General features: G+C 43.3%; 1 protein-coding gene across 11 annotated transcripts in view; it reads left to right on the forward strand.

Annotated features, from left to right (window-relative positions):
* The window catches only part of LOC121271579 (epsin-2-like), a 46,077-nt gene that overhangs the window by 7,556 nt on the left and 24,996 nt on the right, over window positions 1–13,525 (forward strand). For 3 of the 11 annotated variants that reach the window (XM_041177608.1, XM_041177603.1, XM_041177606.1), the window contains exons 1-5: window positions 1,163–1,422; window positions 4,661–5,231; window positions 9,063–9,299; window positions 9,793–9,905; window positions 11,759–11,824. In XM_041177608.1, coding sequence (XP_041033542.1) covers window positions 4,874–5,231; window positions 9,063–9,299; window positions 9,793–9,905; window positions 11,759–11,824 — 774 coding nt within the window. In that variant the 5' untranslated portion in view covers window positions 1,163–1,422; window positions 4,661–4,873. Of the gene's footprint in view, window positions 1–1,162; window positions 1,423–4,660; window positions 5,232–9,062; window positions 9,300–9,792; window positions 9,906–11,758; window positions 11,825–13,525 lie in introns of those variants that run through there. The other 8 variants (XM_041177609.1, XM_041177607.1, XM_041177605.1 and 5 more) reach the window with 3 other exon arrangements.

A 13,525-nucleotide genomic window follows, 5' to 3' on the forward strand; every position in this document is an offset into this window, starting at 1 on the left:
CAGCCCACCGTGGCTATGCCGGCTCATTGAAGGAGTAATTTCTCCCATTGTCAGCCTCTACCCAAATATATCTGTGTCTCTTCTAATGCCCTTTGTCACTTCAACAGTTTGCTGGCCCCAACATCTTCACCGTGGACATGGATGGCTCAATGTACCTGTGCTGAATCTTTGTAAGAGCTGTCCAATTGGTCTCACTCCCCTACTTTCCCTATGCCCTCTGCACTCTTCTCCAGTTTCGGAAAGTCACCACCCTTTCAGGCAACACATTCCCGATTACTACAACAGTAGAACTGTTTCCTCATGTGGCCACTGGTTCTTTTTTCACTTATTTATAATTTGCACCCAGTGATTACTGACCCTCCTGCCACTGGAAACAGTTTCCTCTTCTCTATCCCTTATTTCTAGGTTATTAAAAACTATTTTAATAAAAGTTTATTTTGTAACAGGTAAGTTGCAGTGGGTCATGATATGATGCACAGCAAGGGCTCAGAAAGGATTTTGCAGCGCCTGTCGTGATGCTGGTTTGAATTCCACGCTCAGCTGCTTCTCAATTTTCTCATCTTTGCCACTCCCTGTTCTTTTTCCAACCTTGATGCCCCACAGAATGGTTTGTGTGCCCGTGTGTGTGTGTTTTATTCTCGGAGTGCACCAACAATGTTACATTAGGTTGAAGATTGTGTCGGAGCTGTCCTGTGTTTCTTGGGCTTAAGGCTGCTTTTCTGTTGTGCAAAGACGTCACTAGAACTCATGAGTTGCCCTTGCAAAGCAGTTGATGTTGCTATAGTTGATATGCTGGATTGGCCAGAGCTGGTGGCTCAGGTGACCCAGCAAAGGATGATATTCTTTGCTTCGGGGCCAGTGGTGTTGAACACAGTGATAGCAGCTTAGTACAGGGAACAATGTGTATGTTGTCTGAAGTTGAGGCAGCCAACATTAGGTATTAAATTGAACAATTCATTGTGAATGAGAAGTGCAGGATTGATTGCTAAAAGAGAAGCACTAAGTTTATACAGCCACCTTATTTGGTTGAAATGTTTAGAAGCGGTTTAGGGGATGCATTAATGATTGGAGTGCAGTGGCTGTTGTGCAGGAAGTTTATGCCTGTAGTCCTAGGTCAGTAACATTCACAAACTGGTGAGGTAAATTACTAGACAATCTGTCAATTTGGCGGTGCTGATTGGGTTATGTGGATTTGTATCATGGCTATGGCATCTTAACTGTGGTTTAAGTACCTTTTTTTCATTCAAGGGTTTGTGGGTGTTACAGGTCAGGCCATCAAGCCAACATTTATTGCCCATCCCTTGAGAACGTAGTAATGAACTTCCGTCTTGAACACAGTTGAGTGCCTTGCCAAGGCATTTCAGAGGGCAGTTAAGAGTCAACCATGTTGCTGTGGATCTGGAGTCACATCGGCCAGACTGGGTAAGGATGGCAGATTTCCTTCCCTGAAGGGCACTATTGACCAAGATGGATCAACATTACAACAATTCAATAGTTAAATGGTTTCCATGAAACTAGCTTTATTTTATTTAATTAGTTGAACTTAAATGTTTCTGTAAACACAATGTGTTTAGAACACATGGATCATTAATCCAAGTGTCTGGGTTACTAGTCCAATAACATAACCATGGTGCTACTCAACCTCTATGAAAGCCCAAGTTATTGTACATTTACTTTGGGCGGGATTTAATATTTGATGTGGGTTCACATTTACCGGCTGCAAAACAGGTGGAACCCTGCATCGAGCGTTTTCGGAAAGCCCTACGTGATTTTGTGAGAATCAGGACCTGAACAGTGCTGGGCCTCCTGTTGAACTAAATCCCGAGCAGGGTGGAAATCCTAATCAGAGGCTGGCAGCTCTCCAGTGCTGGCAAAGCCATTAGGAGCAGTGGTCACTGTTGATATAGTATTGCGCTCGGGCCTCCTCCAGGGCTGATGGAGCTGTGGGGAGAGTTATGTGTGGGTGGGATGAGGGCGCCAGTGAGGAGGGTGGAATCAAGAGCAAGCGCAGTGGTTTGCCCTCCAGACGCTCTGCTCCCAGCAAAAAAAGTCTCACCCCTGTAGGCTACTGGCAAACTCAACAGTGTTTATTATGTGGTTGGTCTGTGTGGCAAGTTCCTGGCCCGCCACTGGGAATGATACTAGCATGGCGGAATGAGTCCCTTATGCGGCTATTCCATCTTTCCTGCCCAATCACATGGCCCCACCCTGCCTCTGAACTTGCCTCTGATGGGGTATGAGGCGGTGGGTTATTGAATTCTGCTTTACAGATGTGAAGTATGCAAAGAATCCTAGACGTTAGCGAACATTCCGACACTATATGAAGTTTGGCTATTTGAATTGCACCTAAAATCTCTTTGTTGCTAATTCCTTCCTAGTTCACTAGAAGCTTTTGATCTTTGCAGGGCTGCTCTGGACGAGCCTAGATGCTGATTATCATTGGTCTGTTCAACTTCAGAAGCCATCAAAGTTGAACCACAACACAACCTTGCTTGATGCTCCTCCATGGGCACGTCACAGCAGAGTTTAGTGGCATCGATAGTTTTGTTGAAACCTCTGATATTTTCCTTAAGCCCAAGGGCAGTGAGAAGAGCCAGACGCTTAGACCAGGACCTGGGATGGTCTAGTCAGTACGGTTCAGTTATATTCTCTTTTGAATAAAACAAATGATCAATTAACTAATGAAAGGGGTGTGCCAGACCCAGGTTCAGTTAGATGCTGCTGTTGCTAATTGAGCATTGGGCAATATGATTTATATTTTTTTGAACCCTGTCAATATATTGCAGTCTCTAGGTTCATTCCTGGCTTGTTTTAACTGTTTCTGTCAATTAAGTGTACAGTTAAAGCCATGAATTTGCATCAATTTGAACCATGTTGCATTTACTCCAAGGCTTAAGTTGCCTATCATGACTCTTAATTTTCATACAAAAGCAGTGAAAACTGTTCCCTTTTTTTTCCTGACTTAATTCTCTTTTGTACTAGTGCTTCTTTAGATGTGATGCCAGGAACTAATAATGCCTGTGAGCTTCCTCACTCTCCTTTACAGCAGAATGGTAACCTATCGTGCACGTTTGATTTTGCAATGTGGCTAAGGGAGCCCAGAGTCAGTGTAAACGCTTGGTGCTGACTTACAGCTTGGAGTCCAGTCAAAATGAGCATTGGTGAAAATATGCAATTTGTGTTTACACATTCATTTAGGTTTTTTAAAAAAAAAACTATGAATAGAAGATTTTCAAAATGCATCTCACTTCTTGGAGCTTGTTCCTCCTTAAAGGATGGAAGCTGGCAGTAAAACGCACCATATGGGTACCATCTTGGTGCAAAGGTTCCATCTGCTGTCACTGAACTTTTGCAGCTCGGTGAATCAGTCACAAAATGACGCTGTCCTAGCTAGGAAATGCTTGTGCTAAAGCAACCAGATCCGGGTTCTGTGCTTCGCTTCAAATTCAGTTACAGTTGCTGGTAAATTTCTGAAATCGCATCAGAAGGCATTTGTAAACTGTCGGTGAATTTTAGGCTCCAGATCAGGCACTAAATTTATTTTTGTCATTGGTTTACATCGAATCTTGCAGCAGAAAAGGCTTATTATTATGCTGGCTCTTTGAAGATATCCAACAAGGGCTCTTCCCCCATAGGTTTGCGAATGTTTCCTTTTGGAGCAGAGTGAGAGACATGCCATGCTTTGTTTCTGACAATGTCTGGTGGTGTTGCTTGTGGTAAGGTAGATATTTTTTGATTTGTAGAATTTAGGTCAGTGTGCATTTTGAGGCTACAAAGTACAGTAGTGCTCCTAATAAATTATTTAACAATCAGGCTGTAGAATAGAATCTTTAATTGACCTGTCAGTCACAGAGTATGGATTTGTAAAGTTGGTGCTGGTTTTATATTGGAGAGGGAGCTGAAGCGCAAATCTAAAGATTCTACTGTAGGCACAAGAAAGAGAAGCAAATGTGCACAGTTCTAACTGCAAAAATCATGGTTTAAATTTTAGTTTTTAGTTGCTACTATGTGTTGCAGCTATTTAGGAGGTTGGAATGAGGTCTGAAGTCAACTGCGGGTAGAATAACTTCGCTCCGTGTCCTTCGAGTTTAAAAATTTTAATATATGTACCAAAAGGTAATTTTTAGTTCATCCTTATATTGAAATTTAAGTAACTTAAGGTAAATGTTGATGAGGAATGATTTCAGAAAACATTGAGCAATTATGAGAAGCTGGTGATCAGATTGTATAATCAAAGGGGTTATGTTTTCTCACCTAAAAAGCAGCATTTGTTGTGCATGACTCTATAAAGCATCAGCTATGAGTACTAAGCCCTATGTTTTTATGTTCCAAGTATGTTCCCTACTTGTTTTTAAACAGTAAAACCTAGGTGAAGCCAAGGCCCATAGTGCAGGGCATGAGTGAGGTGAAACGAGAGTGAAATCAATCAGTATATTGGGTAGTATTGAGATTTTAAAATGTATGCAGATTTTGGAAGAAAGGAAAGGCTGGAGATGGAGGATTGCACAGTTGTAAGGTCCTGGGAGGGTCTAGGAGTCAGTGTGAAGAGCCCTTATCAACGCAGTGAGCACAGAGGGAGGACAAATGGAGCATTGGGAAAATGAGAGGAAAATTCATCGGAACAAGGAACATTAATCAAATTTCCATTTTCTTATTCCAGGTTGTAGATATGTGGCAACAGTGGAACTGACGGCAGAGCAAAGTGCCCAAATAAACACTTCCAGGGCAACATGTAGACTAATTTGGGTTGAACAGAGGAACACATTCCTGCACAGAAATTGGTAATGGTGTTAATTTGCTGCTGAAAGGCGCCAGTCGGGCCGTGGATGGTTGGGGGTGGAAGAAAGGAAGAAGAGAGCTTAAAACAGTCACTATGACGTCCTCATCTCTTCGGAGACAGATGAAAAACATTGTGAACAATTATTCGGAAGCGGAGATAAAAGTCCGAGAGGCCACGTCAAACGATCCATGGGGCCCCTCAAGTTCGCTGATGGCCGAAATCTCTGACCTGACGTACAACGTGGTGGCTTTTTCAGAGATCATGAGCATGATTTGGAAACGCCTCAATGACCACGGGAAGAACTGGCGTCATGTGTACAAGGCTCTGATGTTGATGGACTACTTGATCAAGACAGGCTCTGAGCGTGTGGCACAACAGTGCAAGGAAAATGTCTTTGCCATTCAGACGTTGAAGGATTTTCAGTATATCGATCGGGATGGGAGGGACCAGGGTAATAGCTCCTATTTCTAATATTTCTAAAAACTTAAATATAACTTAAGGCCTTTTGGGGGGTGAAAAATGCAAGAACGGGCAAGGAACCTAGACCAGTTTGTGCTGTTAGCTAACAGGGGTTGGTGTCACCCTTTCTGGGCTCAGCAAGGGAAAGGTTAATTCTGTTGACTTCTATTGCAAAGTGTGCATGGCTGGATAAGCCATTCACCCCCTTGGTTGTGACAACATCCACACCACACTGTGAGGGTGACCAGATGCAAGAAGGCTGTTGTTGCTGCTGGTACGGTACCTCAGTGAGTTGGCAGTGTTGTGGAGGCGTGAGAAGTAGGGAGGTGGGGAAGAAGAGAAAAGAAAGTTTGTTTATTTTTTATTATTTCCCTGCAACTTGTGTCTGGATGCATCTTTGAGATCTCATTCTCAGATGAAGCTCCAAGGATGAGGACTTCTTCTCAGCCTTAGCAATTCCTGCTCTATAGTTTATGATAGAAAAGAACATTTCAGAAGCACTCCGATCTTGAGGATGGCTCACTCCATTGAAAGTTCCTTTTCAGATCTTTTTTTAGAAAAAAAAAATACTTGGCAGGGGCTTCTTTCAGAAGACTGCCTTAGAAATACTTTGCCTTTCTGCTATTAAAAGGCCCCAGACGTGTGACCTTTAAATAACATAGGTGCTGTCAGATTTTTAGCGGGTGGCTTGAGCAAGACCTGATAGATCTCATCATGAGTGTGGTTGGGAGGTATCAGTGGTGAGGATAAAACCAGTGGCCCCCGCTGCTTGAAGGCATGTGTTAATGCTAAACTGCTGTTTGGATAGATTGTGGGACTTGTTGGGATCACGTTTTTTTTTTACATTAGTACACGTTAAAAGTGGGAACATGAAGTTTCTTGGTGGGAGCAGGAAAAGGAGTTTCCATTGACCTCAATAAACATTTCGGAATCACTTGTGATTGAACATGGGAATTGCTAGGTTTAAAAAAAAAAATCACTTGATCTCATTGGCCTCCTCCCACCCTGTAGTCACATGAAGCAAAGATAATGGCAGTGATCAGCCTCTATCAGCGAGTCGTCAACAGAGCAGACATGAGGTGAGGAAAACCCCCAGTGGCGGAGAGCTTTGGGAACCATAGGTCCAAACTTGCCTTTCCTCCCGAGCTCCATTCACCTTGTTATGTCCCAAATTACAAGCGTAACGTGTGTCCCAAAGTGTTATTTTTCTGAAAGAAATTTGTCTGATTTGCCCATTAACTGCTTCCATCATCTCCAAGGGAATCCTGTTTCACACATGTACCGAGACGGAGTGTCAGCCATGTCTTTAGCTGCAGAGGTCAAAACCTGCCGATCCCGATTGGTTCTTGCTTCCATTTGACTTTCACTTCCTAGTAGTTGTCATTGAATAATGTTCGGAGTGACTACCCAATTGTTCTCCTTCCAAGGCTATTTATAGTGCTCGCCACACTTGGACAGCTGACTCTGCCTCAGTGCTGTGTGTTACTTTGGATTGAACCTGCTGGGCTATTGTGAGAGCTTATTGCGCTTTGTAATTTCTCCCATGCGTGCATCAGCTTTCACACAGAGATGGAGCATCAGGGAAACCTGCAGAGGAGACTTTTTGACATGTCTCCGACCGTGACTATTGAATGGTTCATGTCAGAAGCCTGGGAACAAATCGAGACTGTAATGGGCACCCACCATGTGTCACTTCCCCTACTGCACCTGCCATCCTGTGACATTGCCAACCAATACCACATTAGAGGCTCTGGGTTGGGTGGGGCAGGGGCTGGGTGGTGGTGGTGATGGAGAGAGTCTGAAGATGAAGGCAATGAATCAGCAACAACTTGTATTTCATCACTCCTTTTAACATTGTGAAAGATCCCAAGATACCTCAAAGGAGCAGAATCAAACAAAAAAACAGTCAAAAAACCATATTAATCTAAAGGCTTGGTTAACGAGGTAGAGTAAGGAGCATCTTAAATTAGGAGAAAGAGGGAGAATTTTAGGGACAGAATTCCAGAGCTTGAAACCTGGATGACTGAAGCCATGGCCACCAGTGATAGGTGGTGAATCAGAAACTGTAGGAATGGTTCTTCAAGACTGTTCCGACCTAGAGGATTTCAGATAGTGGGTGAAAGCTGTAGTTTGTGCCACCATCCTGAATTAGAGCCTTGTCTTTATAATTGTCTTTTATATAATGACAGCTTATTCGGTTACTTAACATTAAAAGCATTGATCATTAGAAGATTTCAGACGCTGTATAGTAGAAGCTTTGCCATCCAAGTTAGTATTTCAACAGCTTGCAATTGTTAGTCACAGAGCTGAACTAATCAGTTGCTACGTCCTCATTGTCCCTTCTGAATTTATTTGTATAATAATTGTTTCTCACCAATGCACCCTTTGCCCCACAGCTGGCTGAAGCTGAGGTTTTTATTTGTGTTACATTTATCTTAGTGTTTGTCTTGTTGACTTGCAGGGATCAGATTCAGACTGTCTAGACTCATTGCTGCTAAGATCTCAAACAAGCTTGCCTTTTTCTTAAAAAACTTTCTCCCTCCTATCGTCTGCTGATGCCCATCTTGGGTTGTGCTGGCTCTTCCGATGAAGAGTCGTATGGACTCGAAATGTTAACTGTGTTCTTCTCCGCAGTCACTGCCAGACCTGCTGAGTTTTTCCAGCTATTTTTGTTTTTGTTTCAGATTTCCAGCATCCGCAGTATTTTGCTGTTATCCTGGTTGTGCTGTTGCCTGTTCTCTGGTACCTTGTGCGAGTCCCTTGTTCCACATCTAGACAGTTTGTGTCTCCTTACTGCAGTGGGGGAATGGGTAGGGTAGGCATTGTATTGCATGATTCTGGTTTAACTCAAGTTCATGGACACACTTTCAGCAGGATTCACTGAGTAACAAGAAATGGGGATCCTCAATGTCTGTCCCTGTGAGCCCCTCACCCATCCCCTCCCACATGTATTGCCATTTAAACGCCCTCCCAGGTTTGAGATTGGTGAACTCAGCAGAGATCTAGATCAACACTGGGACTTTCTAATCAGACTGACACCATGTTACGTCAGTGCCTATACCCATTTCCAATTTATTCCGTGCTGTATTGTAGAGATGTTACGTTCATGGATTATTATTGATTTTTGCTTTTTCTGACATCAAGAGAACACCTTATAAATGGATCCCGCAAAATCAGAACATAAGAAATCAAGGCCATTCAAGCCTGCCTCTCTAACCTAGCATCTAATTGCATCTTAAACTCCCCTAATATATTTGATTCCAAATATGAACCCACCCTTTAAATCTCCTCAGCATTAAGATGAATGGTGCTTTTGGCGCTGTTGGCCTGGAAGCTGGTTGAATACTCTGATCTTCCGGTCGTGTCATGGGATCTTTTACATCCAGTCAAGCAGGGAGGTAGCACTCTTAATTTAATGTTTGATCCAAAGGGCAGCCTTTCTTACATTGCAAAACATTTGGCCTAGATCCTTGGCTGCAGTGAGGTGAGGGTTGAATGTGTAACCTTTTCACTTAGAGTTAAGCGTGCCCAGCTGACACTAATGCGGTGAGGCTAGATACATCTGCCGCTCCCCATTCAGATGCTTTGGTCTATGTGTTTCCTGTACTGTGTCCAAGCTGACAGAGAGCTTCTTTTACACCTGTCTTTTATAAACTGTCTTTAGGCAAATTCCTGATGCCTTGCAAGTTGCAGGAAGTGCTGGTTACATTCAGTTATATTGATGGGATAGTGTTTATTTGTTTTTGGCAGCTGATGCCTTTTTGTAAGCTGTATTGCCGTGAAGTGCAGCCATAACCATTGCAATCGATTCTCTCCAAACCAGGCATCAATGTGCGGGAGAAATCAAAACAGCTCATTGCGTTACTGAAGGATGACGAGCGGCTTCGGGTTGAGCGCAGTCACGCACTGAAAACAAAAGAGCGGATGTCGAGTGTGACGACTGCGGTGGGCAGCAATAACCAGATCATGTTCGGGCGTGGCTCCAGCCACCCAAACCTGTCCACGAGCCAATCAGATGAGTGTGGCAAAGTGGGTGGATCGCCTGCTTCCTACCATGGCTGTAAGTGCTCAGTGTGCGCACGCATCGGTGTAGGCAAATATTCTTCACACATGTACAGTTATTCACCAAACATATCCTGTCATTCAGGAAACAAAGCACTCAATCATAAAAAATTCTGATTTTTGTATCAGGATTTTACCAACAAACATATAAAAAGGTTAAGTTTCTCTTACATGTGCTGTGCAAATGTGAGTATTGATGTTTGGCCACAGAGTACTAGAGACCAGGGTTTAAAGAGTTATGGCATGAGGTAGCAGGTAGCATAAACTTGGTTTGTATTTGCTAAGTGTGGAAAGAGTGATGGGTTATTTAATTAAAGTGTTTAAAATTATTGCCCAGAAAATTGCAATTGTGCATTATCGAATTGCGGCAGTAGCCTGGAGTTCTAGGTGGGAAGCTTTTGTGTTATCTCTGGGAGTGTGCCCTAACACAGATGGAGAGACTGGACTGTCCTCATAATGAGTCATCTGTTACATGTTTCTGTGTCCTCCAGCAACTTCACCGAAGATCTCCTCTGAACTCGAGCAGACGAGGCCTCAGACCAGCGGTGAAGAGGAGCTACAGCTACAGTTGGCACTGGCCATGAGTCGGGAAGAGGCTGAACAGGTACCCAGGGCTGGGAAAACAAACACTGGGGAATCCGGGGTCAGGTGTGTTTCATGTACTGCTCTCAATTCAACGATATTGCAATAACAAATAAACTGAGTGGTGGAGAACTAAAGTTGATTTTTGACAGGGGAGATGTGTGGGGGAGATCTTCTTTAAAGTCTCCTTTATCATAAGTAAGCTTTTCCTTACCATGCTGCTGATTAAATATTCCCTCTGTACTGAGCTATGTTAGTGTAATTGAATGTTCTCTATCAATAATCTAAATTCGGGGACAAAAATAGCAAAAGCAGAAACACAGGACGTTGGTGTCCAGAGGGCTAGCAACCAGAGGCCCAAGCTAATTTCAGGTTTCCAGCATCCGCCGTATTTTGCTTTTAGCCCAGGCTAATGCTCTGGGTACCCGGCTTCAAATTCCACCACAGCAATATAAAGCTGCTACTCAGTAATGGTGGCCATGGCATCGATGGTCGTAAAAACCCATCTGGTCCACTAATGTCCTACGGGGAAGAAAATCTGCCATCCTTACCTGGTCTGGCCTACATGTGACTCCAGACCCAGAGCAATGTGGCTGACTCTTAACTGTCCTCTGAAATAGCCGAGCAAATCGCTCAGTCCTTGGGCAATTAGGGTTGGGCAACAAATGCTGGCCTGGTTCGCGATGCCCACACCTCATGAAAGAATAAAGAAAATAATAGACAGGTGTTCGCTCGGCATCTTGAGACAGTTAAATGTGCAGACTCCTCTTGCTAAATGAATGATTCCAGGAATATCAGTTGCTCTATTACTTGACCAGGGGGACCTGTAGTGAGTGCTGGCAGACCAGTACTACTGAACAACAGGCATGTAGGTGGCGCAGAGTAAGACCTCTGCTTCACCTGTCCACTTCCAACAAAGACACCTAGAGAGTCAACATGAAATCAGGTTGAGGCAGATTGTAGTGTCAAAGGTGAGTCGGCTAACTAGACCAGCAGTGACATTTGGGGCCATCCTGGTTTGTATGGCTCAGCATTAATTTTTATGACAAGCTTCTAGCTTTTTATCTTTTATTTTTCCTTCCAATACAAAGGGGTTATACTGTATTTTAAAACCTACTTCTGCACTTTTTGTTCTCATATCTTTGTTCCCTCCTGAACTCTGAAGTATAATCTTAGAGGCAAGAATCTGTCTATACGATTGGGCAGGGGAGGCGGTTGAGAAGGGCAGGGAAAAATGGACATAAGAGAGACCAGGCTAAGGCTAGAGTAATGTCTTGGTGGAAGTTCCTTTTCTGGTCAACTTCTATTATCCTCCCAGGGAGAAAAGTCAAAAAAAATTCCAAATACAACATGTCCATCAGTGTCTGAAAGGTTAATGTTTTGGGTAAAAACCCTTCAATATTCTGCTCTTGGACACTGACTGCTCAGTTGCTTGATTCTAGTCCTCCTCCAGTTTTTTTTTGATTCTTGTACTTACTACTGCTGTATTGATCCTTCCACACTAGATGGAACTTTTGAAGTTCCACCTTCATATTTGAAGCTTAAAAATAGCTGTTTTGTTATGGTCCCAAGTGTAGATCACAGTGAATGAAGTGTTGAAGCCATCCATTTTTCTGTGATGTTTGCACACAAGTTATGATAGGAGTTGGGTTCATTTTGATCACGGGGTTCTTTGGGGTGGGGGAGGGGAGAAATATTTCTGATTAATCTCTCCTGCGAGACCTGTTGTTAATGCCCCAGTATGTGCTCATTACCCACACTCTGCAAGCAGCTCTCCCCTGCGATCACAAGGATGCATTAGAGGAGCCAGTACGAGTTTGTTATTGTATAAAATGCTTAGTGACATTCTTGGTGATTTGTTCTTTGCCTGTATAGATTTTCAAAAGTGCCACAACAGCTGGTAGCCAGCCAAGGAACACCGTGATGACCCTGAGTACGCAGGTAGGTCCGTTTATTACCGATGATTTACACAAGAATGGATCCAATGGCTGGTGGTGAGTGGCCATGAATGGGAGGGTGAGCCTGGATCTGGGTGCCCTGGTACATGAATCACAAAGTTGCTGCAGGTACTGCAGGTGATTAGGAAGGCACATGGGATTTATTGCAAGAGGAATGAAATATAAAAGAAGGGAAGTTGTACTGCAGCTGTACAGGGCCTCAGTAAGACCACATCTGTGTACAGTTTGGTCTCCTTATTTGAAAAAAGGATATAATTGCATTAGAAACAGTTCAGAGAAGGTTCACTTGACTCATTCCTGGGATGAAGGGCTTATCTTATGAAGAAAGGTTGAACATGTTGGGCCTATAGCCATTGGAGTTGAAAAGAATGAGAGGTGATTTTATTGAAACATAAGATCCTGAAGGAACTTGAGTTGGATGCTGAGAGGATGTTTCCTATTATGGGAGGAGACTAGAATTAAGGGGCACAATTTAAAAATTAATGGTCTCCCATTTAAGACTGAGATGATAATTTTTTTCTGAGGGTCATTGGTGTGTGGAATTCTCTTTCCCAGAGAGCAGTGGAGAGAGGGCCGTTGAGTATATTCATGGCTGAGTTAGATAAATTCTTGATAGACAAGGGAGCCGAGGGTAATGGGGAGTCAAGACAGGAAAGGGGAGTTGAGACCACAACCAGATCTGCCATGATCATACCGATGGTAGAGCAGGCTCGACAGGCTGGGAAGCCTACTCCTACTAAGTCCTGTGCTCCCGTAATATGCGAAACAGGGCAGAATGTTTAAGTTCCAAATGTATATCCACCTGCTCTTTTCGTGCAGGCATTGCATTTGCTCTAGATGCAGACTGACCTTAAATGCTGTTTTTTTTTATTTAAGTGCTTCTGGGTTGCAACTGAAGACAGAGCAGCATAGTTCAACATGTGGGTTTCCTGCACTAAGTAACCATTAACCACAGCTTGCAGTCACTTCAGTTTAGTTGTAATAATTATGGCTTTTAAGGAGAAAGGCTACCTTAAACATGGCTCAACCTCAGGAGGAGAATAATGCGTTGTATGGTGTAAAACATTAATGGGCATTGTCGTGGGTGATCTGTATGTTATTTCTTTGCTTATTGAGGTTTTACTCTGTGATAGAAAGACAGTCTCCCACTCCTGTTGCATGTTCTGCTTAAACTGTATGTAAAAATGAAGCATGCTGTGTGATATTTACAGACTGTGTTCAGCCCAGGATAAATTACTTCATGGAACTTCTTATTTTGTGATTGATTTTTACTGGTCCAGTTGAGAGCTGATGCTGGGAAGTGGTGCAATTTTCTCCTCGGCAGTCAGTATTGACATAATACACTCACCAGCTAGGTGCAGAGTAAAGCTCCCTTAATGCTCAACAACTTGCCTTGGTCTCAGCCTCAGAAACAGCTCTTCCTGCAGCAGAGAGAGAGAGAGATCTTCCTTTGCCCGCATCAGTCATCCTGTGGTCTCTTACTAAACTAAGGGCAATTTTTGTCCTGTTGAGCCTGCAAGAGCTGGATCGATACTCATTTTGCTTTGATTGCTTACAGCCAGCAGACTGAGATCTCGGGATGGGTACAGTTTTCATGATTCCGCATAACCGCAGGAAATGCTTACAGCTTAAACTGAAACAGATGTCTTGGAAATCAAGATGTGAAGTTAAAATAAAATGTGTC

Source organism: Carcharodon carcharias, chromosome 31, assembly GCF_017639515.1.
Source record: "Carcharodon carcharias isolate sCarCar2 chromosome 31, sCarCar2.pri, whole genome shotgun sequence".
In the NCBI taxonomy this organism is placed as follows: domain Eukaryota; kingdom Metazoa; phylum Chordata; class Chondrichthyes; order Lamniformes; family Lamnidae; genus Carcharodon; species Carcharodon carcharias.